This window comes from Daktulosphaira vitifoliae, unplaced genomic scaffold, assembly GCF_025091365.1.
Source record: "Daktulosphaira vitifoliae isolate Bord-2020 unplaced genomic scaffold, ASM2509136v1 Scaffold_1, whole genome shotgun sequence".
Classification (NCBI taxonomy): domain Eukaryota; kingdom Metazoa; phylum Arthropoda; class Insecta; order Hemiptera; family Phylloxeridae; genus Daktulosphaira; species Daktulosphaira vitifoliae.
In genome coordinates this window covers 34,817,536-34,845,505 of record NW_026099572.1, presented here as the reverse complement: position 1 = coordinate 34,845,505, position 27,970 = coordinate 34,817,536, and the positions used below count along the sequence as shown (strand labels likewise).

Genomic DNA, 27,970 nt, shown 5'->3' with positions numbered 1-27,970 from the left:
GTAATTCTTGTAATTCAAAAATATTTGATTAGTATATAATTAATTCCAAAACTGTTTAATTTTAATTGATAAACTATTGTGATATTAAATTTTAAGAATTGTTGAATATTCTCTTAAAGTAATAATGTTTCTCAATAAATTGAAATTATTAATTTTTTTTATTCAAACAATCAATCACTCGATTTGTGAAGTCGATCTAAATAATATCACATTTCAGCACTTAGAAACACTCAGAATGGAATACCGAAATATTATGCAAGACATTCTTCAAAACCATCCTTATTATATAAAACGAAAAAATGGAGTGAAGTATTGTCCAGTACCTTACAGTCACGCAGTAGATAATGAAGAAGTTCCTTATGAAGGTATAGAAATAATAAATAGAGAATTGAAGTATGTGGTTAAGAACTGTGTGTATGAAAAAAAATATGCTTTGGCTTACATAATCATTTTGAATGCTATTGAAAGTATAGGCCTTACATATATGTATCGGTTCTGCGAGTTTGCAATAGAAATGAATAAAAAAGGTGCTTCAATATCAGATCACTTAAAAGAATTTAGTAATAACCTTCATTATAAAATTATACCGATATTTAATAGAGAATGGATTTCTCCTATACCATATGATTGCATTTTAAATGTTTACAAAAAACACGAACGTAACCATGAGAATTACAAATTTACTAATGTAGACGAAGTGTACATGAGTGATTTACTAGACTGCAAGAATTTAATGAAAGAAAAAGTAAACTTTATAAGTGAATTCAAAAATAATATTACTATGGACGACTTAGTAATGACACAAGATTATAATAATATAAATATTAAGCGTTTGTTACCGAATGATTTTTCTGGTTTTAAAAGAATAGTTGGATATAAAAGTAAGGAGCAAGATTTTTTTTATAACGTTGTATTACATAACATAATATTTATAGAAAATAAAATATTTTAAAATTTTTGAAAAACTTTTCTGTAAAATTTTTTCAACCAATTTCAAGATAAAAAAAATAATGGCTAATTTATTAAATATAGATTTAGATAAAATCATATTATACTGTTAATATATTTGATTAATAACTATACATATGTAAGAAACTAATCCTCGGAGTTGTTCGCTATAATTTTTAATGAGTTGTAAAAGAATAATATTATATTTAAAATGCTTTTGAACTGAAAACCAAAATTTAAAATTAGTAGAAATTCATATTGATAAAAGTATTTGATAATTTTTTCTTTTTTTTTGCTGCAGATCAAACCTTATGCACTGGGTGTACGGATATGAGGTATAGTGGTACGGTCCGTGTAATTCACATTTTTTTACCATGTAGACATGGGTGGAGTTGTCAATATTGTAATGTACTTAATAATCAGTGTCCTGTATGTCATGAACGGATTACAGGTACTCAAGTTATTCAAATAGAAACACCTACGAGAATAATTAAAAAAGGTATACAAATTATAATTATTTACTGAAACATTAATAAATTAACTATAACGAGCGTCTCTTTATACTGTTCAATGTGCTGATTTATTTTGTTCTATTTAGATAATAAGTATCTGTAGTAATTAAATATTTCAGTATAAGTTATTGAAACTATGTAGTACGTTGTACTAAAAGAAAATTCAGTTTATGTGAAATTAGGGCAATAGGAGCGTAAAGCGTAGTAGTAGCAAATCGAATAACATAAAAAATCTTAGTTAAATCAATAATAATTAATATATACTCAGCAATACATGGAAACTAATTTCATATATAATAAAAACAAATGAAATATAATTTTTTTGGCATTTGATTAAATTTTTACTCATTTTATAATGTATATTGACAAATTTAAATTTGAAAAGGGAAAACAATGTTTATACCATATAAAGATTTCATATTTGTAACCAAATTAAGTGTTCGTCATATTAAATAAACAGTTGCCTCAAGTTGACACTTGTAGAATGATGATTTATAATTGTATTTAAGACATTTTTATGGAAATATATTTTAATATTACCTATGAATATATTTTCGAAAATAATTTAAATTGACACACATAGAAAGATATAAAATTTTAGTTTTACGGTTTTTGGTTATAAAATGAGCAGAAATAAATTTACGAAGAGTCACGAATATATGACAAATCTAATAATTTTTTTTTTAAACTTTCGCCTTATATAACTTTTATATATTTTTCCATCCCAATATTTTTTAAATTATTCAATAGACCAATTAATAATCACATCAAAAATTACTCAAGAGTACAAGAGGTTACTCTCTTTTAATTGGGCAATACATATATAATGAATTTTTGAGCCTAACTAATAACAGGCTAAGATATGCCAACTTTACCAATTAAAAAAATCATGCCTCGGGAAAGATTTCGAATTTTAAGTGTTTTCTATATTCAATTTAATGAAAACATTCTGCTCCTCACATATTATATAAAAATCTCAACATCAATTTTAGTAACATATAAGCTTTTAAGTATAAGACTCAGATTTACAAATTGTTGTTGGTTGAAATATTGTATATTTGGTTTATTTTATAAAATTTATCACTTGTTTACAAATAAAAATAATTTTGTGACTCATGACATATAACAGTCATTTTTGTGTAAATGTTTTGGCTGAATCCGAAAATGAAGTCCAAAATACAAAAAGTAAAACATTTTTTGAGTTTGTAAGCTAAACTTACAAGAACTCTGAAGAGGGTCCACCCTGGGCCGAGGCAGAGCCGGAGCACCGGGGATTTTGGTACCTTATCCTAGGGGAGAAAGGTAATTAATAAAATATGATTTAGAACAGTTATTAAAATTGATTAAACATTACAAGAAATTTTATATCTTGTTCTTATAATATAATAAAAATATTTAAAAGAGAATTGTACATAAAAACAAATTAATTAATTAAAAACATAGGTCCCAAATATAGGGAACAAAAAAACACTACAGTAAGATATTAAATAGATTAATAGTAATTTAGTTATGGTCAAGGATATCAAAGAAATTTACAGTCTGTTTATAATTAAAAGTTAAGACAATATAAAGTGATTGATACCAATATTACATACAAGTTGTCTATAGACAGTCAGGCATTCAAATAGCCTTTGTTCTTTATAAAGTATAGTAATTCATGACTAATAAAGTCTGAACATATTGATCTATTTCTTTTTTTTTTTTATCATGTCAGTGTTCTTGATAAGAACTAGTCACCAGCTATAAAACAATATTAACTGGAATAAATTACTTGCTGGAATATATTTAATTTCAAATGACATAACCACAATATAATATAACAGAGCAAAAGAGAAAAAACATGAGAGCATGACAGATCCAACGCATGCGTCAGGATATAGTGGACATGTCACCAACGTCAATGAGTATCCTCTACATAAATGTAGAGGACTCATTGAGATGTTCACCATGTCCATCCTGACGACACCCGAGGAAACTGTCAGCTCATGAAATAAAGAAAAGAGAGAGTGAAAAAAATAGACGGATTGACTATTGCTTGTAATATGAAATTATAGTTAATTTATATAGTCAGTAACTAACATTTGTGACCACATAATCAGATCACTCATAAACAAATTACTTAAAAATACAACTTGTTAATAATACATATTTTGTATTATTGTTAATAATAATACAACATAAAATTCTTAATAAAACGTTACAAGAAACAAACAAGTTGTATTATTTATAACGTAGATCAACGTAATGAGACATGTCTATCGATTGTTAAAGCCCTAACTATCTTAAAAAAGTCATAAATGTTGTCAAACAACTAAAATGATTTGTACATTGAACATAACATGAATAGATATAAATTTAGTAAAACATAGTCGAAGATGAAATGAATAACCTAAACAATTCAATATCAGAAATTGAAATAAATGAAAGTTAATTGTAAATAAAAAATGTACGAATTGGTTTAATCTTATTAGCCTTATGCACAGTTATTTTTGTACACCACAATAAAAAATTATACTTTTGAAATCTAGACTAGTTGCTCTACAATATCTATGCATTGATACTTGGGTAAAATATGGTAATTTTTAGTATTGTGCTTTTAATTTTCAAAAATGTCTCAAAAAATGCTTTATATTATTAAAACAATCATTACTTAATCAAAAAAACATTTTTTTTTAATATCTTTAACCTTTACTTTTAATAAAATAATAAAAAAAAAATATCGAAAAAAATTTTTTTTACCTTATTAAAAAACTTTACAACGAAAGACCTTTTTTTTATTGAAATAACCGTAATATAACCATATCTATACTTCAAACGGCTATAAATGAAGACCGGGTTAACATGTGACCTTGAAATTTTATATTTTATCTAAGCAATATACTAGAATTGAGTTTTCATAATTATTTTAACATTATGAGTACATTTTAAAATGGGACTTATGAGCGCCTAAAATTCGATTTCAGACCACTGTGCGTTTAGTCTCAAGGCCGTAAACACGTGCCGCGTGAAAAGTTACAAACATCCCACAACATACAAGTGAAACTAATATAAGCGTGTTAAAAACGAAATCGACTAAATTTCAATATAAGTGTAAGAATAACCCAAATAAATATTATTTTTGAGTGTGACGAATATATTTTTGATACACCTTCCAGCTTTATTACTAAAAATAAAATCTGTTCAAATTGTAAATACTCGTTTTTATAAATTAATAATAATCTGTAAAAAAGAGGCGATGGTAAAAACCTAACTGTAGATTAGAAATAAACATAAAAACGTGAATTATCAAAATATATGTTGGTCTAGGCTGATTAAATAATGATTCATTTAAGTGATATGATTTTACCATGTAATTTAGTATAAACACAAATTTTATACTCTTATTTTGGTGGAGATATTTTTTTAAAACTGCTTTTGTTAACTTTATAACTTTTTATAGAATATATTTGTCTAAATATCTGAAATAAAGAGATTTTTTTGCAATGTTTGATAGATAACAATAACAGATTTTTTGAAATTTGATGCTTATAATTTGTAAAATGTAGAAAAATTATTGCATAAAATCTCAAAATATCACTTTTGGACAAAATTTCGATTTTTTAAACAACTTAGTTTCATATAGTTTTATTTAAATATTTTTTAATTCAGTTAATTTTACAGTTTATAAGTTCTCTTATAAAAAAAAAATTAAAAGTCTCAAAAACTATAAAGTAATTTGCAATAGAATTAAGAAAATTGAAATTAATTTAACATAGATTTAGAAAAATAACTAGTAATAAAGTAAATTTCATATGTAATTAAAAAAATTAATAATGAGTTTTCGTTTTGTTTATTGTTTTTCAAAAGTAAATACATGTATAATGTTTATTATTATATTTTTATAGTTCATATTATAATTACCGATGAATCAATTTTATTTATAGAAAAATGGGACGAATAAGACGATATATTTCTTTTATATGTTTTATTGCTTTCTCTTATAAGAAACCAATAATAGTCACCCATTATTACTTAACCCCGAAATTTTTAGTAATGACGTTTTATATCACTTATTAGTTGGTGAAAACGTTCAGTATGCTCATTGCTTTCATTTCCAAGATTTTTATGAAAAAAATCTAAAAGATAATGTATTTTAAGTGACATATTCACCCATATGATATTAAAAATATCATGTATTTTTTGTACAGAAAATTATAAAATTATAGTAAGTAATGTTCACCTGTTTTTGAATATTTTATTAATAAATCGTCCACCATTTCTCAATAATTTAAGCTTTTGAAGTTTCCTAAAAAAGAATGTGAATTGGGAACTAGTTTTAATAAGGTGTTTACATGTGTATGTTCAACTGTTATATGACGTTCATGTTGCTTTATTTTAGTCAAACAGAAGTAGTAATCAACTTCGTGACACATTAGCTATCGCCAAATTGTTGGAATATCAAATGATAAGTATTGTCTAAAACGAATAGACATTTTTAAAATTTTATTGGTTTTATGCATCAATAATCAAAAAATTTTCAAAGCTAAATATATTTTTTACTCTAAGTAAATAATGACTGTCATATGCTATAGGTCAATTTTGTTGTAAACTAGTGTTATTTATATATAATCCAGGTAACTAAGGACTATAAATAAGTGCCAAGTAATGCAAAATATATATATTTGTTTACTTAATACTGCTTTAATTGGTGCAGTTTATTTTTCCTTAAGTAGTCATTATGCTTTAGAGAAAAGTAAAAATAATAAAAAAAGTTAAATATACCTGCTCACTCCCGTAAACTTTTGTGTTAGAAAAAAACTAATTTTTCTATTTTGCAATTAGGTTTTTTATCCTTACAGCCAAGATGTTTTTTCGATGGACGAGAAGCACGTTGTATAAGCTGCCGCAGTCAAATAAAAGATGTGAATCCTCCAAACAAATACGTAATGATACCATGTGGTCATGGTTGGTATTGCAGTATATGCATTGATAGCGCCATATGTACGAAATGTGAAACTAAATTCGAAGATAAATTGTGTGTAAATTTATAAAACAATGAATAAATTTATTGAAGTTCTTTCTTTAAATAATATTAATTTGATTTGTTTATAAATATTTTTGTTAATGAATATTAAAATAACATTGTATTATATTGTCTGTTCATAATTTTACAGCTTTACTAATTTAACATTTTGTATTAACAGGTGTAAGTAAAACGCGGGTTATAGTATTTTTTTACTAATAATTTCTCGGCCACAATCTCACTGTCGTCGAATGGCTGACAAATGATTTGGCCATGGCAGAGATAAAAAATCATGATTTTAAGTATCATCATGGGAGCTTCCCATGATGATGATATCCCACAGCTTTTATATTTTAATTATTTTTTTATACTATTCTTATATCAAGATGTTAGTAAGGGCTATTAGATATTGATAAATGTATTATTTCTTTTAGAATAATAACTTGTTGAATTTTTTTACATATAAATAATAACAAAGGCCTAAAATTTAATTTCCTAAACTTGTGAAATTAATTATTTTTTCATATTAATTCTAGTCATTAACTTTTGAATTGTGTGATAATAAAGTTTTCAATTTATAAAATGAAAATTGTATAAACACTTAAAAAAAAGTATATAAATGTAGGATCATTCCTTTAGTATTTTAGTATCAAGAGGTAAATAAGTTTCAAATCTGTGCATTAAATTAAAAGTAAAACTCATACTGGTTATTAAATAACCAGCATTACATTGTCGAATATAATTATATGATAAAGTTATGTAAGGTTAAAAAGAATAAAATAAAATAATTAATAAAATACAGCTCATCACATAAATTATAAAACAAAAACGATACCCGGTTACCGAAAAGACCCATCTGATAGTCTGGATCCTCCGCCGAACAGACCTGGCAGTTCGCCATTGGCGGCTCTAAAAAAGTGACAATAAGACAACAAACATGTGCACTTTAGCAAGGTCTATAACAGAAGAAAGATCGAGAAGAGCCAACACCGATCTAACGGCAATTTCAAATCGATAACGACCAGTCTTTTGGGAGGGATCAATATCAATAAACAATTCGAGTTTAATTATATTTATTCTCTTTTGTCGTCTTATTTAGCGGTCAGCGGCAAAAATAACGAGAGGTTGACACTGCTGTGTCAGGAAAAGGTTATTTCGCGTGATAAAAAAAATAAGTATACATAACAAAAAATTATAAATGGTCCACTTTCGAATTTGTGACGTTACAAACTATAGCTTTTATAATAAAGCTGAAGAATCTTTATAATGAATAACATATGCTTTCAACTTTGCTATAACAAAGAGAGTTGTTTTAAATCTATTACAAAGTAAATTTTCAACCTAAATGCATCAACTAGAAGTTGTGGATTATAAAAATAAAAATATTAATTGTTGAACTATTTATTTTATTTAAATTTAATATTTTATACGGTTTAAGTTACATGTCAAACGAAAATATCCAAATAGACATCTGCATATAAAATATTAAAACAATTACGTTTAAATCTGTTAAATTACACAAAAGCTTGTATAATAACTTTATATATTAATAAACGTAAATAATGTACAATTTTTGTACTTTTAGAAATAATTAAAAACTCTACAAGATGAACATTTTTTTGAGAATTTTTATTATGATATTTGAAAATTATTAATCCTCTACAAGTTTTCTCTGCGTGTATTATTAATAAGTACACATTTAGAATATTATTTAATTACATTAAAAATATATATTTTTAACAGAATTGATTTTAAAAGGCAGTTTTAGTGTAATGTTGTAATAGTGTTAATTTGACAAAAATTATTTTATCATCTTATTACTCATATTATTGTGTATTAAAGGAAAATATTGTAAACTTTTATCACATTTAACTACATGTCAATAAAAATATTTGGAAACACTAATGATGTTGATCTCATAATTGAATTTAAAAAAAAGTATAAAAAAAAAAAATCCAGCACAGTGGGGTCGTGGCATAGCGGGGACATTGCATAGTTGGGTCCAGTATAGATTTAATCTGACAGTGATTAAAATCACTATCATAAGAAACGCTTCGATGCAAATCTGTAGATAATGTTTAATATTAAGAAATTGATGGATAATTACAAAAGCAACATTAACCTTAATATTAAAATAGCATATTTTTGAATACAGTAGCCATTTTCGCATAGAAGATAGGTTGTTGGGACAAATTTTTTTTTCATTTTATAATATATAAGCTTTAATTTGATATATGTTTAAAGGACGCAGTATTTCCGGAACATTTTCAAAAACTAAGTTGAAAAAGTTAGTTTTTGTAAAAAAAGTTGCTATTTTAAATCCCCCTTGTGAGCAGAATAAGTGTTAGATTTTCAAAAATTGATATCAAACGAAAGGAAATTACCTAAGATTTCAATATAAAAAAATATTATTTTGATATGTTAGTATTTGAAAAATTTATGGCAGTTTTAAGTACAAAAAACATCCTTATAGAAGGTGATTTTTATCGCAAATATTACATTTTTTTTAAATTTCGACATAGTAGATAAGGTGTCGGAAGAAATTTTTTTTTTTTATTTTATAGAAAATAAAATAAGCTTTAATTTTATATGTGTTTAAAGGACGCAGTATTTCCGGAACACTTTCAAAAATTAAGTTGAAAAAGTTAGTTTTTGTAAAAAAGTTGCTATTTTAAATCCCCCCTGTGAGCAGAATAAGTGTTAGATTTTCAAAAAAAAATGATATCAAATGAAAGAAAATTACCTAAGGTTTCAATATAAAGAAATATTATTTTGATTAGTTAATATTTGAAAAAGTTATGGCAGTTTTAAGTACAAAAAACATCGTTATAAAAGGTGATTTTTATCGCAAATATTACATTTTTTTTAAATTTCGACATAGTAGATAAGGTGTCGGAAGAAATTTTTTTTTTTTATTTTATAGAAAATAAAATAAGCTTTAATTTTATATGTGTTTAAAGGACGCAGTATTTCCGGAACATTTTCAAAAATTAAGTTGAAAAAGTTAGTTTTTGTAAAAAAGTTGCTATTTTAAATCCCCCCTGTGAGCAGAATAAGTGTTAGATTTTCAAAAAAAAATGATATCAAATGAAAGAAAATTACCTAAGGTTTCAATATAAAGAAATATTATTTTGATTAGTTAATATTTGAAAAAGTTATGGCAGTTTTAAGTACAAAAAACATCGTTATAAAAGGTGATTTTTATCGCAAATATTACATTTTTTTTATAATTTCGACTGCCATTTGCACATAGAAGATAAGGTGTCGGGACAAATTTTTTTTTTTCATTTTATAGTACATAAAAAAAGCTTTAATTTGATATATGTTTAAAGGACGCAGTATTTCCGGAACATTTTCAAAAATTAAGTTGAAAAAGTTAGTTTTTGTAAAAAAGTTGCTATTTTAAATCCTCCCCAATGAGCAGGTTAAGTGTTAGATTTTCAAAAATTATTATCAAATGAAAGGGAAATTTACCTAAGGTTTCAATATAAAGAAATATTATTTTGATTAGTTAATATTTGAAAAAGTTATGGCAGTTTTAAGTACAAAAAACATCGTTATAAAAGGTGATTTTTATCGCAAATATTACATTTTTTTTATAATTTCGACAGCCATTTGCACATAGAAGATAAGGTGTCGGGACAAATTTTTTTTTTTCATTTTATAGTACATAAAATAAGCTTTAATTTGATATATGTTTAAAGGACGCAGTATTTCCGGAACATTTTCAAAAATTAAGTTGAAAAAGTTAGTTTTTGTAAAAAAGTTGCAATTTTAAATCCCCCCTCATGAGCAGGTTAAGTGTTAAATTTTCAAAAAAATTATATCAAATGAAAGGAAAATATCTAAGGTTTTAGTTTAAAAAAAAATTATGTTGATTTGTTGATTTTTGAAAAAGTTATGGAAGTTTTAAGAAAAAAAAGTGAAAAAAATGACAAAATTTGTCGATTTTTAAATTTGTAATTTTTTTGGATATTTCCCCCATTTGCGGGGAACGAGGGAAAATTTTTAAATTTTTAAGGGTAATGTCTTCAACTAGATGGGCAGCTAGGGGAATTATATAGAACTAATAGTAAATGCTATAGACAGCATTTACGGGGAACGAGGGAAATTTTTTCAATTTTTGAGGGTAATGTTTTCGACTAAATACGATGTGTGATCTTTTGACGTATCGTTAAAAGAAATCGGTCCAGTGAGAGCTGAGAAAAAGTGGTAACAGACACAAAAAAAAAAACATGTCATGGTAAAATTAATACCTTATCAGCTTTGCATCGAAGCTAAAAAACGGATTAACGTGGTAAAAAAAACACTCACACATAGAATCTCTCAAAATCACTTTGTTCATCAACATCGTTAGTGTAAACAGACACATCTCAAAAGAAAAAAAGAAAATATTTTTTGTTTACAGAAAACTCATTCGAAGGTAGGCAAAAATGCTGGTTATAAAACTTTAATATAAAAAATAAAATTAAGCTAAGTACTTTTGATGTAACTGAATCCATATAGTGCAGATTTCGTTTGAGCTGTTATTTTACGTTTGGCGATTGCTCTGGATTCTTGGTAAATTAAAATTTCCATAAACATATATATTTGGTAATATTTCTTTTCTTTGGGATTGTGTTAGTAAAAGAAAAATCCTCGAAACACCGACATAAGAATCTCAATTATTTTAATATCTGTTTAAACAACATATCCATACAGATGTATAATATTATTTTACATTTTTGTTCTTTTAATATTTAAATTACCATTACCCTTTTTTTTTTAAATTACAATAATAATAAATAAAATTAGTTAATAATTATAAAATCTTACATATTATCCAATATATAATATTAATCATTAATATGCTTGCCATTGTTACGCTATAAGTAAAAAAATTAAGAGGCCAGCACAGTGAGGTCACGGCATAGTGGGAACGCGGCATAATTAAGTGTAGTGTTTTGGTGTTTATATTTATTACGAAATACTACAATTAAAATTTATAATAATTAATAATTTTTAATAATGAAAAATGATTTTATACATACATAAAAAAAAAAGTACAAATAAAAAATGTCACTGGATTGACGAACAGCGCGAGACTAAAAAAAATACACGGAGTGTTATCGTACTGCAGTACATCTAAGATAAAACATATAAACATATATAAACGCATTCATTGTGACATGTTATTTAACATCTTTGTTAATCCCTACATGAGTATAGTATAGATTATATCTGACAGAGATTAAAATCATTATCATAATAAACGCTTCGATGCAAATCTGCAGATAGTGTTTAATTTTAAAAAAAAGGCCGGATTGATCCAAAAGCTACATGATCTCCTATTTTCTTATTTATATCCTGATTACATGTTTTTTGATTTATAAGTGTAATATTTGAATAAATCTTTATAGCAATTAAATTTAGTATAAAATTGATATTTAATAATTTAGTATTATAATATTTACGGAGAAATTATAAAAAATTACAAAGTAGTCATTATTTTTATGACAAACGTATATAAAAGTTAACGTTCTTGATGCAACAATTAAAAAAAAAATTTTGTTATTCATATATAAAATTAATAGTCTACAAGGAATTTTCATCAGAGATCAAAATATAATTTTCTAAACCCATTTCCACCCCGATTTCAAATATGCAATTTAAGTTTCGCATATGGGTTAAATAATAAAAAAATCCTTTTAATTAATATAACAAATATTTATGTTTTAATATTGGGTTATGTATAAATGATTAATAAATATATATTTATTAAAAATAAGTTGAAAAAGTTCTACTTTCTGTGTGCATTTTTGAGTTTTGAACCCCCTTGTATTATGGAAAATATTCCGGTTTAAAAAAAAAGTATGTCCAATGAAAGATGTATATAAATATTATTTCTGATGAAAAAATTGTTTTAATCCACACAAATTTTTTAAAAATTTATAGACATATAAAGTTAAAAATGTTTAATTTAATTAGTATATAATTTATTTAAAAACTGTTTAATTTTAGTTGATGAACTATTCAGGAATTTAAGAATTGTTGAAAATTCTCTTAAAATAATAATATGTTACTGAATATAGTGAAATTAATAATTCTTTTTATTCAAACAATCAACCAATCGATTTGTGTTGATCTAAATAACATTACACATGCGGACATACAGACTCTGAAAAGGGAATACCCAAATATTTTTAATGCCAAACTTCAACAACATTCTTATTATATTATATCAAAAAATGAGGTATTGTATTGTCCAGTACCTTACAGTCATGAAGTAGATAATGAAGAAGTTCCTTATGAAGGTATAGAAATAATAAATAGAAAATTGGAAGAAGTGGTTGATAACTGTGTGTATGAAGAAAAATATGCTTTGGCTTATATAATCATTTTAAATGCTATTGAACGTATGGGCCTTACATATATGTATCGGTTCTGCGAGTTTGCAATAGAAATGAATAAAAAAGGTACCAATATATTTGATTACTTAGAAGGCTTTAGTGAACATCTTGCTAAACTTATACGAATATTTAATAGAGAAATGATTTCTCTTAAGCCGTATGAATGTATTTTAGATGTTTACATAAAACACAAACCCAATCATAAGAATTGCAAGTTTAATAAAGTAGACAAAAAATACAGAGAGGATTTACTAAGCTGCATGGAATTAATGAAAGATAAAGTACACTTTTTAGCAGAACCTCGTGTAGAATCAATGAATACTATGTCTATAGACAAATTAGTAGAGTATAATAATAATAATACTCGAATTATTCTTGATGGGTTGCGTTTAGTGCTATATTTTCCTGATTACAAAATTATAATTGGAGTTAAAAGTAAAGAGGAAGATTTTTTTAATAAAGTTTTTATACGTATTTAACAATTTTTCCTTTAGATCAAACCTCTTGTACTATATGTGGACGAGAATACAGTGGTATTATCCAGATAATTTACATTTTTTCACCATGTGGACATGGCTGGTGCTGTAATACGTGTGCTGACAAAATTGTGGCTTGTCCTGTATGTAATGAATTGACTACGGGTACTCAAAAGCTAAGTATACAAACACCTACTTCAATAGTTGAAAAAGGTAATTAAATTATTATTACTTACTGAAATATGAATGAAGAAAAATATGACTAGCGTCTCTTTATATTGTATATGATGTTTGGTAATTTAGCTTAAGGGGTCGTAGACCTATTTTTATTTGCATACGATATAGTCTTACTAGTGTTAAAATTGTATACATCGAAAGTTTATAATTAGCAAATTATGGGGAGGGAGATATAGCCCCTTAGCTCCCGCTTAACTACGACGCTAATATAATAAATCCATTCAAAATTTACATGATTTTCTACTTTAAAAAACTCATTTTTATATATTTTACTTAGTATAGTGTTTACAAAGTTGTTATTAAAATATTTTTTAATAAAACTATAGACAAATTTTTCAAAAATAATTTAAATCACAATATATGATCATTTTAAATAGCAATTATAACTTTTCTTCATGAATGGTATAGTATTGTTGTTTTACTGCGTTTGATTTTAAATTAAGCAGAACTAAAGTTATGTTTAAATAGTTAATAATTTTTTGTTTTTACAATATCTGAAAAAAAAAGATAACGAATAAAAATTATTTGAAATTTTAAGTCTTATTCAAATTAGGAGAGTACGAATTAGGCAATTATGAAGTAGGAAGAATTTTTTAATAAAAATGATGTTGAAAAAGTTATTTTATATTCATTTATTGTATATGAAATTTCTATATACAGTATGAATCATAAACATATGATAAATCTAATAACCTTTTAGCAATTACTGTTTTGTTAATCAAATTTTACTTTTAACAACTATTTCCTTTTTGTTTTTTCGTTCAACTAATATTTTATATTATTTATCACTAATATAAATAACAACATTTTATTAACTTCAATTTTGAAATAGTTGTAGTTTTCCAAAAATTATCGTTGAACTTATTTCTTTGTCGCTAGAAGTACGAGGATTGATTCCGCCTGTGGCAATGAATTTTCGCCTTAGTTCTTTTTGAGTTAGAAAAAAATGTTCAATTCATTTGATATTTATCTCATTTAGATTCAATAAATATTTAGGAACTCATCACTGTAGTCTTACGTCGTGAGAAGAAATTTCTTATTCATGTTAATATTATTTTACTATGTGGTTTTTTTGTGGCTGCGATATATATTCTCAGCTCTTACTTGACTGACCAATTGTTTTTAACGATTCGTACAATGATCACAACTAGTTTAAGTACACAACTAGTATCTAGTTATAGACATTACCCTCAAAATTGAAAAAAATCCTTTTTATCAAATAAATTGTTGCTTAACCAGCTTTTTCCATGCAGACAATTAAAATCATTCATTTCTAATATATTTAAAGTATTTATTGTCGAATTAGGTTTGATATGTTAATAGGTTTCAACAACAAAATAAAAATAATTTTCTTTTTAATTTATATTTGTTGTTTCTATCTGTATGTGCTACTACTAATCTATAATATATATTTGTTTGGTAATATATTGCTATACAAATAATTTATAAAAAAAATTGATTTTTAGTTCCACCTGAATTTAACAATGAATTTTTACTTAAGTCAACTATTACAATAAATAATTAATGATATCACAACTTAGAAGTGATAGAAAAAGTCTAATATCAGATTTGAAAACAGTAAGAAGAGTATATTTTTGATTCCAATGAAAGTTCCTTGTAGACTAATATATTTATTCATAAGTAAAAAAAAAAATTTCTTTTATAAAGTATTGCATAATGCCCTTTATTTATTTATTTGTTTGTCATAGAACTAAAGATATATACTACTTTATAATTTTTTATTATTTCTCCCTAAAAATGACAATATTTAATATTAATATTTATATATTTATATAAATATATAAATATTTATATAAATATATATATAAATATTTATATATTAATTTCATACTATATTTAATTGCTATAATAAAAATATAATCATGTATTATACTTTTAAATCTAAGAACTACAACTCAGGATATAAATAAGGAAAGAGGAGATCATGTAGCATATGGAATAATCCACCAATTTCTTAAAATTAAACACTTTCTACAGAATTGCAACGAAGCGTTACATATGACAGTGATTTTAATCGCTGGCAGGTATCATTAAATGATACCACCTGACAAGTATAAATTTTTACTTGTCTCAGCAATCCCATATGTCCATACTGTGCTGCGATCCACTGTACTACCGTTTATTTATTTAAATTTATACTGCTTCAGTACGTGCAATTCCTTTTTCTTTTAATACTTAGTGTCCTCGAGTAAAAAGTAAAATAGTTGCTCACTCCTGTAAACTTTTGTACTAGAAAACGAACTAATTTTTAATATTTGCAATTAGAGCATTGGCCCTTATCGCCAAGATGTATCTTAGATGGACGAGAAATACGTTGTTTAAAATGCCGTAGTCAAATAAAAGATGCAAATCCTTCAAACAGACACGTAATGAGACCATGTGGTCATGGTTGGTATTGCAGAAAATGCGCTAAGAAAAAAAACTGTTCATTATGTATCCACAAAGCCACAGGTTATTTGCGTGTAAATTTGTTAAACAACGAATAAATCTAATATAGTTATTTCTTGTTATAATTATCTTTTTTTTTAATTATTAAGTACTTTACAGTTTTATTTTTTTTCCCTTATGATGGTTTTAACTTTTAAAAGTCAAAACACGCACATAAATTATATGAAAATTTAATACATTGTTTTAAACTGAATAAATAAAATTACAATTTAATAGCTATAATACAAAATTGCTATTTTAGCAGAGCTTAAACATATTTTTTTAAATATTTTACGCATGATTAATACCTATATTAGTATTTTTAATGTTTAATATTACTTATAAAATTTTCGGAATGAAATATTATGGTATTTTTTTTGCAAGTGAAGTAAATATAAAAAAGAATAAATTAAAGTTGTTACTGTATTTAAAAAAATACGTGTAGTGTATTATTGAAGGATGTATAATATGTTTTGAAGACTAAAGTTTAACCTTTTGATCGTGTTACTATTTCTATCTTGCTTTGTTTCATATTTTGTTTTTTGATATTCATAGATATTTTTAATGATTTCTAAATTCTTATTTAAATAAAAAACATTTTTTTTCAGCTGTAATTTAAAAAAAAAAAAAAAACTACGTTAGAACATTTAGATTGGAACTGATATTTAATAACGAGTTCTGTTTGCCACCTTGACAAAACATTTTACTTATGAATAATCATATTATTAAAACCACATTAATATTTTACTAATTTAAGAAATTATTTAAAATATTTTTGGGAGTTTAGAAATTTAGTTAATTAGCACCCCTAATGACAGGATTTCACTACAACTCATAAAAAATTATAAACTATTAATTTTAAATTAATTATTTAAAATTTTATATTATAATTAATAGTCAAAGTAAAAAAAAAATATTTATTAACTTTTGATTTTGGCAAAAAGAAAAAAATGTACTATTAGTTTTGAGCTTTAGTGTGAAAAATATTATCACGTAAGACACACATAAAAATCAACAAAATTAAGAATTAAAAAATAAACGAAATATTTGAATCAAGTTTTTGCTTAATTGAAAATGAATCACTAAATACATTTTTGTAGTAATTACGTAATCAATTTTTCAATTAGAATTTTGAAACTAAAACATTTTTATTCTACACTAAAAATAAAACAATACTGATAACATTTATGATATTAGATGAATAATTAAATGTTTTATATGAATTTTGTTTTGGTTTATCTACTAAAAATTCGTTGAACGAATTCAACTGGTAGTGGTAAATCTGTTGTGATTTTTAACATTTTGTTCCTTCGACCAATGGGACCGTTCCACCGCATCGCGTTGATTCGTTTGGAGTACAGCCACGTGCAATTAAATCGACGGGATTGTCTTCCGAGCGGACATGACGCCCAATCATGCGCTCTGATAGATGATCGGCAAAAGTGTGCAACTGCAATTCAACGATTCTATTTTCACATAACGTCTATCTTGGAACACCGAACTTGCTTAATGTCGTCAATGGTGCACTATAATTACGCCATTGGCCAGCGACTTCAACCGAAACGGGTTCGTGCCAACCGAGTTGACTAAACACCATAAACGTTGCATGATAATTTTTACAACAACTGACACCGGTCCGAACAAACCAAAGGGATCGATAATTGTTGCTACATTCAATAAAATTGTTCGCTTCGTTATATTGTTATTGTTTATTATGTTTTCACTTAGTGTATATTTAAATGAATCCGATGGCGGGTCCCAACACAGTCCTTATATTTTCGTCGTCGACAATATGTGAAGCGTCACTATCTGTACTGTGTTCGGTAGGGAAGAAATTACCTATCGAACTATTGTTGCCCGACGATAATTTACGTAAATGTAGACCGGCGCCTGAATTATAAGGAGTAAAGTTAATCATTTATTTTTCATTGAATAATGTTTATTCATTTGAATTAAATTTTATATATTGATTAATGTTTGCGTACATTGAAATGATCCTATTTAACTCTTAATGCCTCCAATTGGCAAAAAATTCAAAATACGTCTGATTCTATATTTAATATAATTTTCGTGGCAAATGTATATAAAAATTTAACGGTCTTGATGTAATAATTAAAAAAAAAATGTTTATTATTTATAAATAAATTTACTGGTCTACAAGGAATTTTCGTCCGAGACCAATATATACTTTTCTAAACCCATTTCCATGCCTATTTCAAATATGCAATTAAAGTTTCTCACATGGCTCAAATAATAAAAAAATCCTTCTAATTAATATAACAAATATTCATGTTTGATTATTAGGTTACTTATGAATAATCAATAAATATATTTTAATTAAAAATAAGTTGAAAAAGTTCTACTTTTATCGGAAATAGTCCGATTTTAAAAAAAATATATCGATTATTATATATCTAATAATTGTATTGATCCATACATTTTTCAAAATGTTATAGATATATAAAGTTAAGAATGTTAAATATAAAATCAATAATTTTAACACAAAAATTGCATACGGTAGCTATTTTCACCGTAAAGACAAAATAAAGTCCGAAATTTTTTTTTTTCCATTATAAAGTATATTACATTAGCTTTAATTTAAGATATATGCCAAAGTGTCGTTATTTCTGGAACGCTTTAACATCTAGCGATTTTTAAATTTGTTATTTTTTTTGGAGATTTACTCCATTTACAAGGAACGAGGGAAATTTTTAATTTTTGAGGATAATGTCTTCCATTTGTGATCTTTTGATGTATCGTTGAAAGAAATCGTTTGGGTGAGAGCTGAGACAAAGCAGTAACAGACACAAAAAAAAACACATCATAGTAAAATTAATACCTTCCCAACTTCGCATCGAAACTAAAAAGTAGCAGAGTAAAATTAATGGAATTTCAGCTACGCATTAGAGCTCAATTTTTTTTTTTTTACGTCATTTTCAAATATAAATATTAAGAGTTAAAAATCATATTTAAACGCGTTTTTGTTTTTCAAAAAGGGTTACTTTTTTACAATGGATTTACACATTGTTTTATTAGAAATGACTAAAATTTTATGACGAAATTTTAAAACTATGTAATGGATTTCCTAAAAACATAATATTAAAAATAAGATCAATATGTCTTAAACTAGGCTTTGGCTAGTTAGGGCTCAGACTCAAACCCAGTGCCCTGAGGTACTGACCTTTGGACTATCCTTACAGGAAGGACACTGATTCCTGTAGGAATACCCGACTACGCCAGGCACAATATGTGTTTTGTAAAAGCAAATTAACGGCGCCAAGTTTTTTCATTAAAAAATTCAAAATCGTACGTTATTAAAAAATTTTTCAAAGATTTATTATTTAATAGGATGTGTACGAGTGTGTGGTCACAATCAAAACTTTTGTATACTTAAATTTTTAGTAGCTTTTTAGAAAAAGGAATAGAAAAAAAAATTTATAATAATTATAGTAAGATATAATAATTTTATTTATCTCCCTAACAATTTGAATAATGCATTGATCAACATGAAATATATATTTGTAATATTTAAGAAACGTGTCTAGATTTAATACATATTTTTGAAAATTATTTTCATTTACCGAATTACTAAGTGGGGGAATATACACCATATGAAATTCTTTCAATTTTAATTTAATCAATTTCAATATTTAATCTAACTGTTAGTTTAGTTTATATTTTTTATCTATATTCTGTTTTATTCATTGTATTAATAAAAGGCTCTGCGCCAAAATCGTTATAAACTAGTGTTGTAAATTATTGAATAAATACATATATATTTTATTGCAAAGTGTCATCATTTAGCTTTAAATTATTATGTAATCTATTAAATTATAGTCCATAAAACTACTGTTACAATATACATAATTAAAAATTTATTTTATTTAATGATATCTGAATTTTTATTAGAATAGTTAATCTTGCAAATATTTAAGCAATTTAAATTAAATGATTATTAATATGAAATAGTTAAATTAAATTAAATTGTTAAAATAGATTTATAAGTAATATTTTAAATGAACATTTGCTTTTTTCCATCAATCATTTCATATAAAAAATCCGTATTTTTGTATATATAAATAATTAATAAATTATATTATAGATTACAATTGTTCATATATTATTAAAGTACATAATAAAAGTTTATTTTTGATCTGGTATTTAAAATACACTTGTAGGAGCTTATAAATACTGTATTACAGTAATTCTTGTAATTCAAAAATATTTGATTAGTATATAATTAATTCCAAATCTGTTTAATTTTAATTGATAAACTATTCTGATATTTAAGAATTGTTGAATATTCTCTAAAGTAATAATGATTCTCAATAAATTGAAATTAATAATTTTTTTTATTCAAACAATCAATCACTCGATTTGTGAAGTCGATCTAAATAATATCACAGAACAAAATGTACAAACACTTCAAAGGGACTACCAAAATATTATGCAACGCACTATTCAAAATCAGCCTTATTATATAAAACAAAACAATGGGGTAATGTATTATCCAGTACCTTACAGTCACGCAGTAAATTATACTGAAGTTCCTTATGAAGGTATAGGAATAATAAATAGAAAATTGAATGAAGTGGTTAATAACTGTGTGTATGAAAAAAAATATGCTTTGGCTTACATAATCATTTTGAATGCTATTGAAAGTATAGGCCTTACATATATGTATCGGTTCTGCGAGTTTGCAATAGAAATGAATAAAAAAGGTGCTTCAATATCATATCACTTAAAACAATTTAGTAAAAATCTTAGGTATAAAATTGTACCGATATTTAATAGAGAATGGATTTCTCCTATACCGTACGACTGCATGTTAAATGTTTACAAAAAACACGAATGTAACCATGAGAATTACAAATTTACTAATGTAGACGAAGTGTACATGAGTGATTTACTAGACTGCAAGAATTTAATGAAAGATAAAATAAACTTGATAAGAGAACCTCGTGTAAAATCAATCAATAATATTATTATAGACGAACTAACAAAGACACAAGAAGATAATGATGAAATGATTAAGCTTCTGTTACCGGACGGTTTTGGTGACAAAGATATAATTGGATATAAAAGTAAGGAGCAAAATTTTTTTTATAACGTTGTATTACATAACATAATTTTTTATGAAATAAATATATTTAAAAAAAATAAAAAAACTTATTAAAAATTATTTTTAACTTTTTAGTTCGATGTGCTTTAAAAGCGTGTTTTTTTATTTTTTTTTTAAATATATTTATTTTAAACTTTTTAGTTTCATGTTATGATAATAGTTACTATCAATACGGTTGTAACGGGTAACGGAAAATCAGGATTCGATTTCGGAGAGGGAGTCTGAGAAATGGCTACCACATCCAAGGAAAGCAGCAGGCGCGGGATGGGGGGGAACGTTATACCTGAGGTATAATCGGCGGTAGGAATATATAAATATATATACGTAAGGTGTATGGCACGCGGGCGGTATTGGTTAGTCAAAGTAAAAATTTGTTTATATATATATATATATAATTGATGACACTCACGCGTGTACGGATACGAAAACCAAAAATTAAATTATACATGAAAATATTGTTGCCGGCGAGTGGTGAACGGTATTAGGTGAATGGGTTATGACAGTCTAGTCTCAAGGTCATAGAGGAGAGTTACAAATATACAAACAACATACATGTGAAACTAATGTAAGCGTGTTAAAAAGGAAAATTTAATTTTTTAATTTTTGAAATACTTTCAACCAATTTCAAGATAAAAAAAATAATGGCTAATTTGTTAAATATAGATTTAGATAAAATCATATTATACTGTTAATATATTTGATTAATAACTATACATATGTAAGAAACTAATCTTCGGAGTTGTTCGCTATAATTTTTAATGAGTTGTAAAAGAATGATAATATATTTAAAATGCTTTTGAACTGAAAACTAAAGTTTAAAACTAGAAGAAATTCATAACTAAGTATTTGTAAAGTAATTAACACTTCTTTTTTTTTTCGCTGCAGATCAAACCTTTTGCCCTGGGTGTAATAAGATATGGTCTAGTGGTGTTATCGATGTTATTTGTATTTTTTTATCTTGTGGACATGGGTGGAGCTGTGAATGTTGTAGTGAAAATATGACACAGTGTCCTGTATGTCATGAAGAGATTACAGGTACTCAAGATATTCATATAAAAACACCTACGAGAATAATGAAAAAAGGTATACAAATTAGAATTATTTACTGAAACATTAATGAATTAACTAATATGAGAATTTCTTTGTACTGTTTAATGTGCTGATTTATTTTGTTCTATTTAGATAATAAGTAACTGTAGTAATTGAATATTTCAGTATAAATTATTGAAACTATTTACTAGTAGTACGTTGTATAAAAACTAATGGCATTCCAAGGAAAGTAATAATCTATCCTGAATGAACTATCTATTAACGACTAATGGAAAAATTAATATGTCTGGTTTATTAGTTTGATGGGACTAAATACCTTTTTTTTTTTTGCTTATCATATACTCTTACCAGCATTAAAATCATGTTTTGTCAATTATGGTGGGAGGAAAGCCATTTTATATCAATTTTGGCCACGCCACTGATTTAATATATTAATAAAAAATTACATAATTATTTAAATTAGAACCCGATTACTCATAGAAGACTGGTCGCTGGAACGTCCTCTTTTATTAATTCCGTTGTTCTGCAAAATACTCAACTAGTTATTAATAATTAAATTAAATAATGTATAAAAATCTATTGCTTTACCATTCTTTACTCAGGTTATTAATTCTAAATAATTGGGTTGATGTAAATTTACTTACTTCCTTTGTATATATTGCGTTCAGTTTTATACTGTTTCTTTTTTAATAAATAAATAAAGTATTGACGCAAAAATAATTGTACTTGATATCGCTTTAAAATGTACCGACGACAACACGGGGTCGCGGCTAGTTTGTTCAAAATAAATCAAATAGAAGAATCCTTAATTCCTTATTAAATTCAGATCTTCAAAAAGAAGAGAGAATTGGGAGTCTCTTAGAAAATCAGCGCCTTTTTATATTACTTTTAATTACCCCCATCATGGGTTGTTACCGTCAGCGCTTTTAGTGATTTTCAGTTCATTATGTAAAATTTGAACATAAAATGATAATTATTTTTAAGATAAGATGCATAGTATACAATAATCAATTTAATATGTATATACATATGTAATAGCTAGTGTACAAATTTGTATGTTATGACAGATAAATTAATTATTTGTGTTGTATACAATTGGTATTAAATATAGAGTAATAATTTTTTTATTGATAATGTAAGATGCGTAATGCAGAACATTATGCATATTACGACACACTACCTTGTGGAACTCCAGCTGATTTGTTTTTCCAATTAGTTAAAGCTTCGTCATGTATGACGCGGAACTGTCTTTCAGTCAAATAGGACTCGAGTAGTGTACACCATGAGTTTGGTAGTTGTTCACGCAATTTTATAAGCAGGCCTTTGCGCCAGACTTTATCAAAAGCCTGGGCTATGTCAAGGAATACTCCGCAACAATAATGTTTTTCTTCAAACGCGTTACTTATTACGTTTGTTACACGATGAATTTAGTCTATAGTTGAATGTTTGTTTTTAATTCCGAATTGATGATCGGGCATAAACTTTTTTCTTCTATTAAAGGTTTGTATCTTTAAAAGAAGTTTTTCTAAGAGTTTAGGAATACTGGGTAAAAGTGATATTATATGAATAAGATTGCTTTGGAGGCTTACCAGGTTTCAGCAACATGATTACTTGCGCCTTTTTCCGTTTTATTCTGGAATATAATGTGTGCGTATTATAACGTTTTAAATATGACTTAAATGTTTCGTTTTTAACTTCTTTGATTTTCTCACAAAGCGTTTTGCATAAGTGACTTCATTCAGTTTTATCTGCTAAATGACAGGTAGTGTGCCATTTTCTTCTAGCCCTGCGCTTTTGCTGAATAAGTTCTTTTATCTCTGCTGGATAGGTTGTCTCACGATATCTGTCTTTACAAGTTTCTGTAGAAGCTTTTTTTGACGCTTTGACAATATCATTAGTTAATTTATGTACTACTGTTTCTATGTCATTTGCTGTTTTCAACTGTATGGAAAGTCTGTCTGTTTATTTGCCAGACAAATTTTCCGCTTTTTTAATATGACATTCGAACTTATTGTTAATAACAAAGGAATGTGATCAGACGGCAAGTCTACCAGCTCTTTTGCTTGAACATAATTAGAAGAGATACCTTTAATTACGAAGAAGTCTAAAAAATCAGGAATTTTATTTGAATCACTTGGCCAGTAAGTTGGTTTTCTATTAGAAATAAACTTAGATTTGTTGTAATTAGCTGATTTTAATAGTAAACGTCCTTTAGGGGTAATAAGTATTGATCCTCAATGAGTATGTTTGGCGTTATAATCACCACCTGCAATAAAACAGTTGCTTAGAGTATGTAAAAACTCATTCAATTTATTAAAGATCAGTTCCACCTTAACGTGGACAGTAATGTCCAAATGTCAATTTTCTAATTCTTAAGAAGTTCTTGTTTACGCTGTACTAGCCCATTGGCGTTCCAAGCTATGATACGTAATGTATGATTCATTTCTTCTTTTGTTTTGATTGTTAGACTTAGACTGGTTACTTTCTAACTTATAAAGTCTACTGGTCATATTTGTTAAAGATTTTGTTATATTAGTAAGGGCTGATAACATTTCCATTAGAGCGGAGTTATTACTTTCAACCAGCTCTATTGGTTGTCTTTTAAGAATAACGTTATTTCCATTAGAACTACTAACTATTTTAGCATAGGAAACATCCAATGAAACAGTTTTAGCAGGTTTCTGTTAGAGACGTTACACTTTGAATGTTTTTTTTTTGGTGGATATTTTTTCTGCTTTCTTGTAAGCTGAACAGCCTTTCCAATTTGTGGCGTGGGCTTCTCCGCATTTGGCGCATTTTGATTTCGATTTTTTTGGTTTTGGACAATCTTCTGTTTTATGTTCTTCACCACATTTTACATATTTTTAAATATTACCAATGACGATTTTTTTCCAAAATAATATAAATTAACACATATAGACCGATATAAAATTATAGTTTTACGGTTTTTGGTTTTAAATTGAACAGTAATAAATTTACGAATAGTCAAAAATTTATGACACATATAATAAATTTTTATTCTATAACTATTTCGTTTAATAATTTTTTTTTTCAACTATTGCCTTTTAATTATCTTCTTGCATTAAATTTCAACGCATATTTTTTATTATTTATCACAAAATTTGTACAGATACAGATATTTAATAAAAATAACAATATTTTACTTATTGAAATAGTAAAAAAGCTGTACTTTTCCTAGAATTATCATCGAATCACATAAAAAAATTACTCAAGAGTGCAAGAGGTTACTTTCTTTTAACTCGGCAATACATATATAATGAATTTTTGAGCCTAATTTATATCAAGCTAAGGTATACCAACTTGCCCAATTATACAATCTTGCCTGGGGAAATATTTCGAATTTTAATTGTTTTCTAAATTTAATTTGATGAAAACATTCTGCTTGACACATATTATAAAATAATCTCTACCATCATTCTACTGACATATAAGTTTTTCGGTATAAGCCACAGATTTACAAGTTGTTGTCGCTTGAAATATTGTATATTTGGTTTATATTATAATATAAACCATTAGTTCACAAATAAACAAATTTTCTTGTCTCATATCATATAATAGTCATTTTTTATATAATATTTTTTTGCTGAGTCCGAAAATGAATTAATTTTGTTCATTGTAGCGTTTTATTTTCAATTAAAATATTCATTTTTCTATGATATTTAAATAATCTATAAACATTTTTTACGTTTATTCTTAATAATGATAAAAAAGAAATTGAATAAACGTCAATATAAGTGTAAGAATAACCCAAATAAATTTTATTTTTGGGTGTGACGAATATATTTTTGATACACCGCCAAGTTTAACATATTAAAAATAAAATCAGTTCAAATTGTAAATACTCGTTTTTATAAATTAATAATAATCTCAAAAAAAAGAGGCAACTGAAAAAACTGACTGCAGATTAAAAATAAACATAAAAACGTGAATTATCAAAATATATTTTGGTCTAGGCAGATTAATCAACGTTTCATTAAAGTGGTATGGGTTTACTGTGTAATTTAGTATAAAAACAAATTTTATACTCTTATTTTAGTGGAGATACTCTTTTAAAACAATTTTTGTTGGAGATTGTAAATTTTACAGTATATATTTGTCTAAAATTCTAAATTAAAGGATTTTTTTCAATATTTGATCGTTATTAGTTCCATTAGATTAAAATCGATTTCAAACTTGCAACCTGAACTAAAAGAGAGGATAAAAATAAAACAATTTTTCCCAATATCAGATTTTTTTTAATTTGTAAATGTAGAAAAACTATTGCAAAAAATCTCAAAATATTACTTTTGGACAAAATTCCGATTTTTTAAATAACTTCGTTTCATATGGTTTTATTTAGATATTTTTAAATTCAGTTAGTTTTACAGACCATAATTTCCATTATAAAAAAAAAATGAAAATTCTCTAAAGCTATAAAGTTATTTGCAATATAATTAAGAAAATTGAAATAGTTCTATTTAAATAGTTGTACTCTAGTGTTGTTTATATATAAACCAGGTAACTAAGGTCTATAAATAAAAGCCAAGTAGTGCAATATATTTTTTTTTTTTTTAACTAATACTGCTTAAATTCGTGCAGTTTTTTTCTTAAGTACTCATTATGCTTGAGTGAAAAGTAAAATACCTGCCCGTAAACTTTTGTTTTAGATAACAAATTAATTTTTAATATTTGCAATTAGGTTTGTTATCCTTAAAGCCAAGATGTTTTTTAGATGGACGAGAAGCACGTTGTATGAGCTGTCACATTCAAATAAATGATGTGGATCCTCCCACTAAACACGTAGTGATACCATGTGGTCATGGTTGGTATTGCAGTCAATGCATTGATAATTTCACTAATTGTATTCTATGTGATCAGAATATTTTAAGTAATCAGTGTGTAAATTTATAAAACAATGAATAAATCTAATAAAGTTCTTGTTTTAAATAATATTATTTTGATTAATTTATAAATATTTTTACTGATGAATAATAAATTAAAATTGTATTATATTGTCTGTTTATAATTATACGGCTTTACTTTTTTATATTAATAGGCGTAAGTAATACGCAGCTAAAAGTATTTTTATTACTAGTAATTTCTCGGTCGCTTCCAATATATAAAATGAAAATTGTATAAACACTTTAAAAAAGTAATATCCTAATTAAGATAAAGTATGTCGAATGAAAAAGGGATTATTAAAAAATATTATTTCTCATAAAAAAATAATAATAAAATCATAAATGTGACTCTAGTATTTCAAGTACAAATATTGAACTTGGAATAAAAAAAAAATACTTTTTAGCCTTTTAGATTTTAAGTTATCCTAAAGAAACATATACTCACTAGAAAATAAATATAAACCTCAAATTTCCATTGCCGTGTTGGTTTGATTTTACTCGATAATAATTGATAAAATTTGTAAGTTAAATAAAATGTGGATCTCAAAATATTGTTTTAAGCTTATAAATAATGATGGTTGAATTATAAAATCATAAATAGTAATTTAAATAAATGCAGTGCATAAATATTGTGTTAATCAACTTATAAAATACAAAAGGATATTTGTAATTTGAAAAATTAACGTAATTTAAAACAACAACTTTTAGATCAGTGCTTCGGAAGATGTTCTAATTTTTGTACCTAGGTGGCAAAAGAAATGTGCCCGAAGAACGACTAATGATAAAAATAGCATCATATGTGCTTCACCATCAATACTATTTTTTAAAATGCTAATAACTTCCAAATTATTGGTCCAAAAGTTACTATAGGCAGTCATTTTCTTA

General features: G+C 25.7%; 2 protein-coding genes across 5 annotated transcripts; both read left to right on the top strand.

The window, feature by feature from the left end:
- On the top strand, window positions 1–27,194 carry LOC126894372 (uncharacterized). 4 transcript variants are annotated; one of them, XM_050665335.1, is made up of 3 exons: window positions 1–881; window positions 22,020–22,217; window positions 26,884–27,194. In XM_050665335.1, exons 1-3 carry the CDS (start codon window positions 125–127, stop codon window positions 27,093–27,095), a joined length of 1,167 nt encoding a protein of 388 aa, XP_050521292.1. In that variant the 5' UTR covers window positions 1–124; the 3' UTR covers window positions 27,096–27,194. The 4 variants fall into 4 exon arrangements, with proteins under 4 accessions (XP_050521292.1, XP_050521293.1, XP_050521294.1 ...); XM_050665336.1 differs by lacking the exons at window positions 22,020–22,217; window positions 26,884–27,194 and adding exons at window positions 1,250–1,447; window positions 6,282–6,962 and having other exon boundaries at window positions 5–881; XM_050665337.1 differs by lacking the exon at window positions 1–881 and adding an exon at window positions 20,221–21,096 and having other exon boundaries at window positions 26,917–27,194.
- On the top strand, window positions 12,426–16,087 carry LOC126894369 (uncharacterized). Its single transcript, XM_050665326.1, has 3 exons — window positions 12,426–13,286; window positions 13,346–13,540; window positions 15,851–16,087. Exons 1-3 carry the CDS (start codon window positions 12,518–12,520, stop codon window positions 16,069–16,071), a joined length of 1,185 nt encoding a protein of 394 aa, XP_050521283.1. The 5' UTR covers window positions 12,426–12,517; the 3' UTR covers window positions 16,072–16,087.
- Window positions 27,195–27,970: the final 776 nt, after the last annotated feature.

Bases quoted from the DNA above. Each gene is read 5' to 3' on its own strand.
- LOC126894369 (XM_050665326.1), top strand. From the start codon at position 12,518: ATGTTACTGAATATAGTGAAATTAATAATTCTTTTTATTCAAACAATC. The intron at 13,287-13,345 runs GTAAAGAGGAAG...TTTTTCCTTTAG, and splicing joins AATTATAATTGGAGTTAAAA to ATCAAACCTCTTGTACTATA. The intron at 13,541-15,850 runs GTAATTAAATTA...ATTTGCAATTAG, and splicing joins TACTTCAATAGTTGAAAAAG to AGCATTGGCCCTTATCGCCA.
- LOC126894372 (XM_050665334.1), top strand. From the start codon at position 20,331: ATGATTCTCAATAAATTGAAATTAATAATTTTTTTTATTCAAACAATC. The intron at 21,097-22,019 runs GTAAGGAGCAAA...TTTTCGCTGCAG, and splicing joins AGATATAATTGGATATAAAA to ATCAAACCTTTTGCCCTGGG. The intron at 22,218-26,883 runs GTATACAAATTA...ATTTGCAATTAG, and splicing joins TACGAGAATAATGAAAAAAG to GTTTGTTATCCTTAAAGCCA.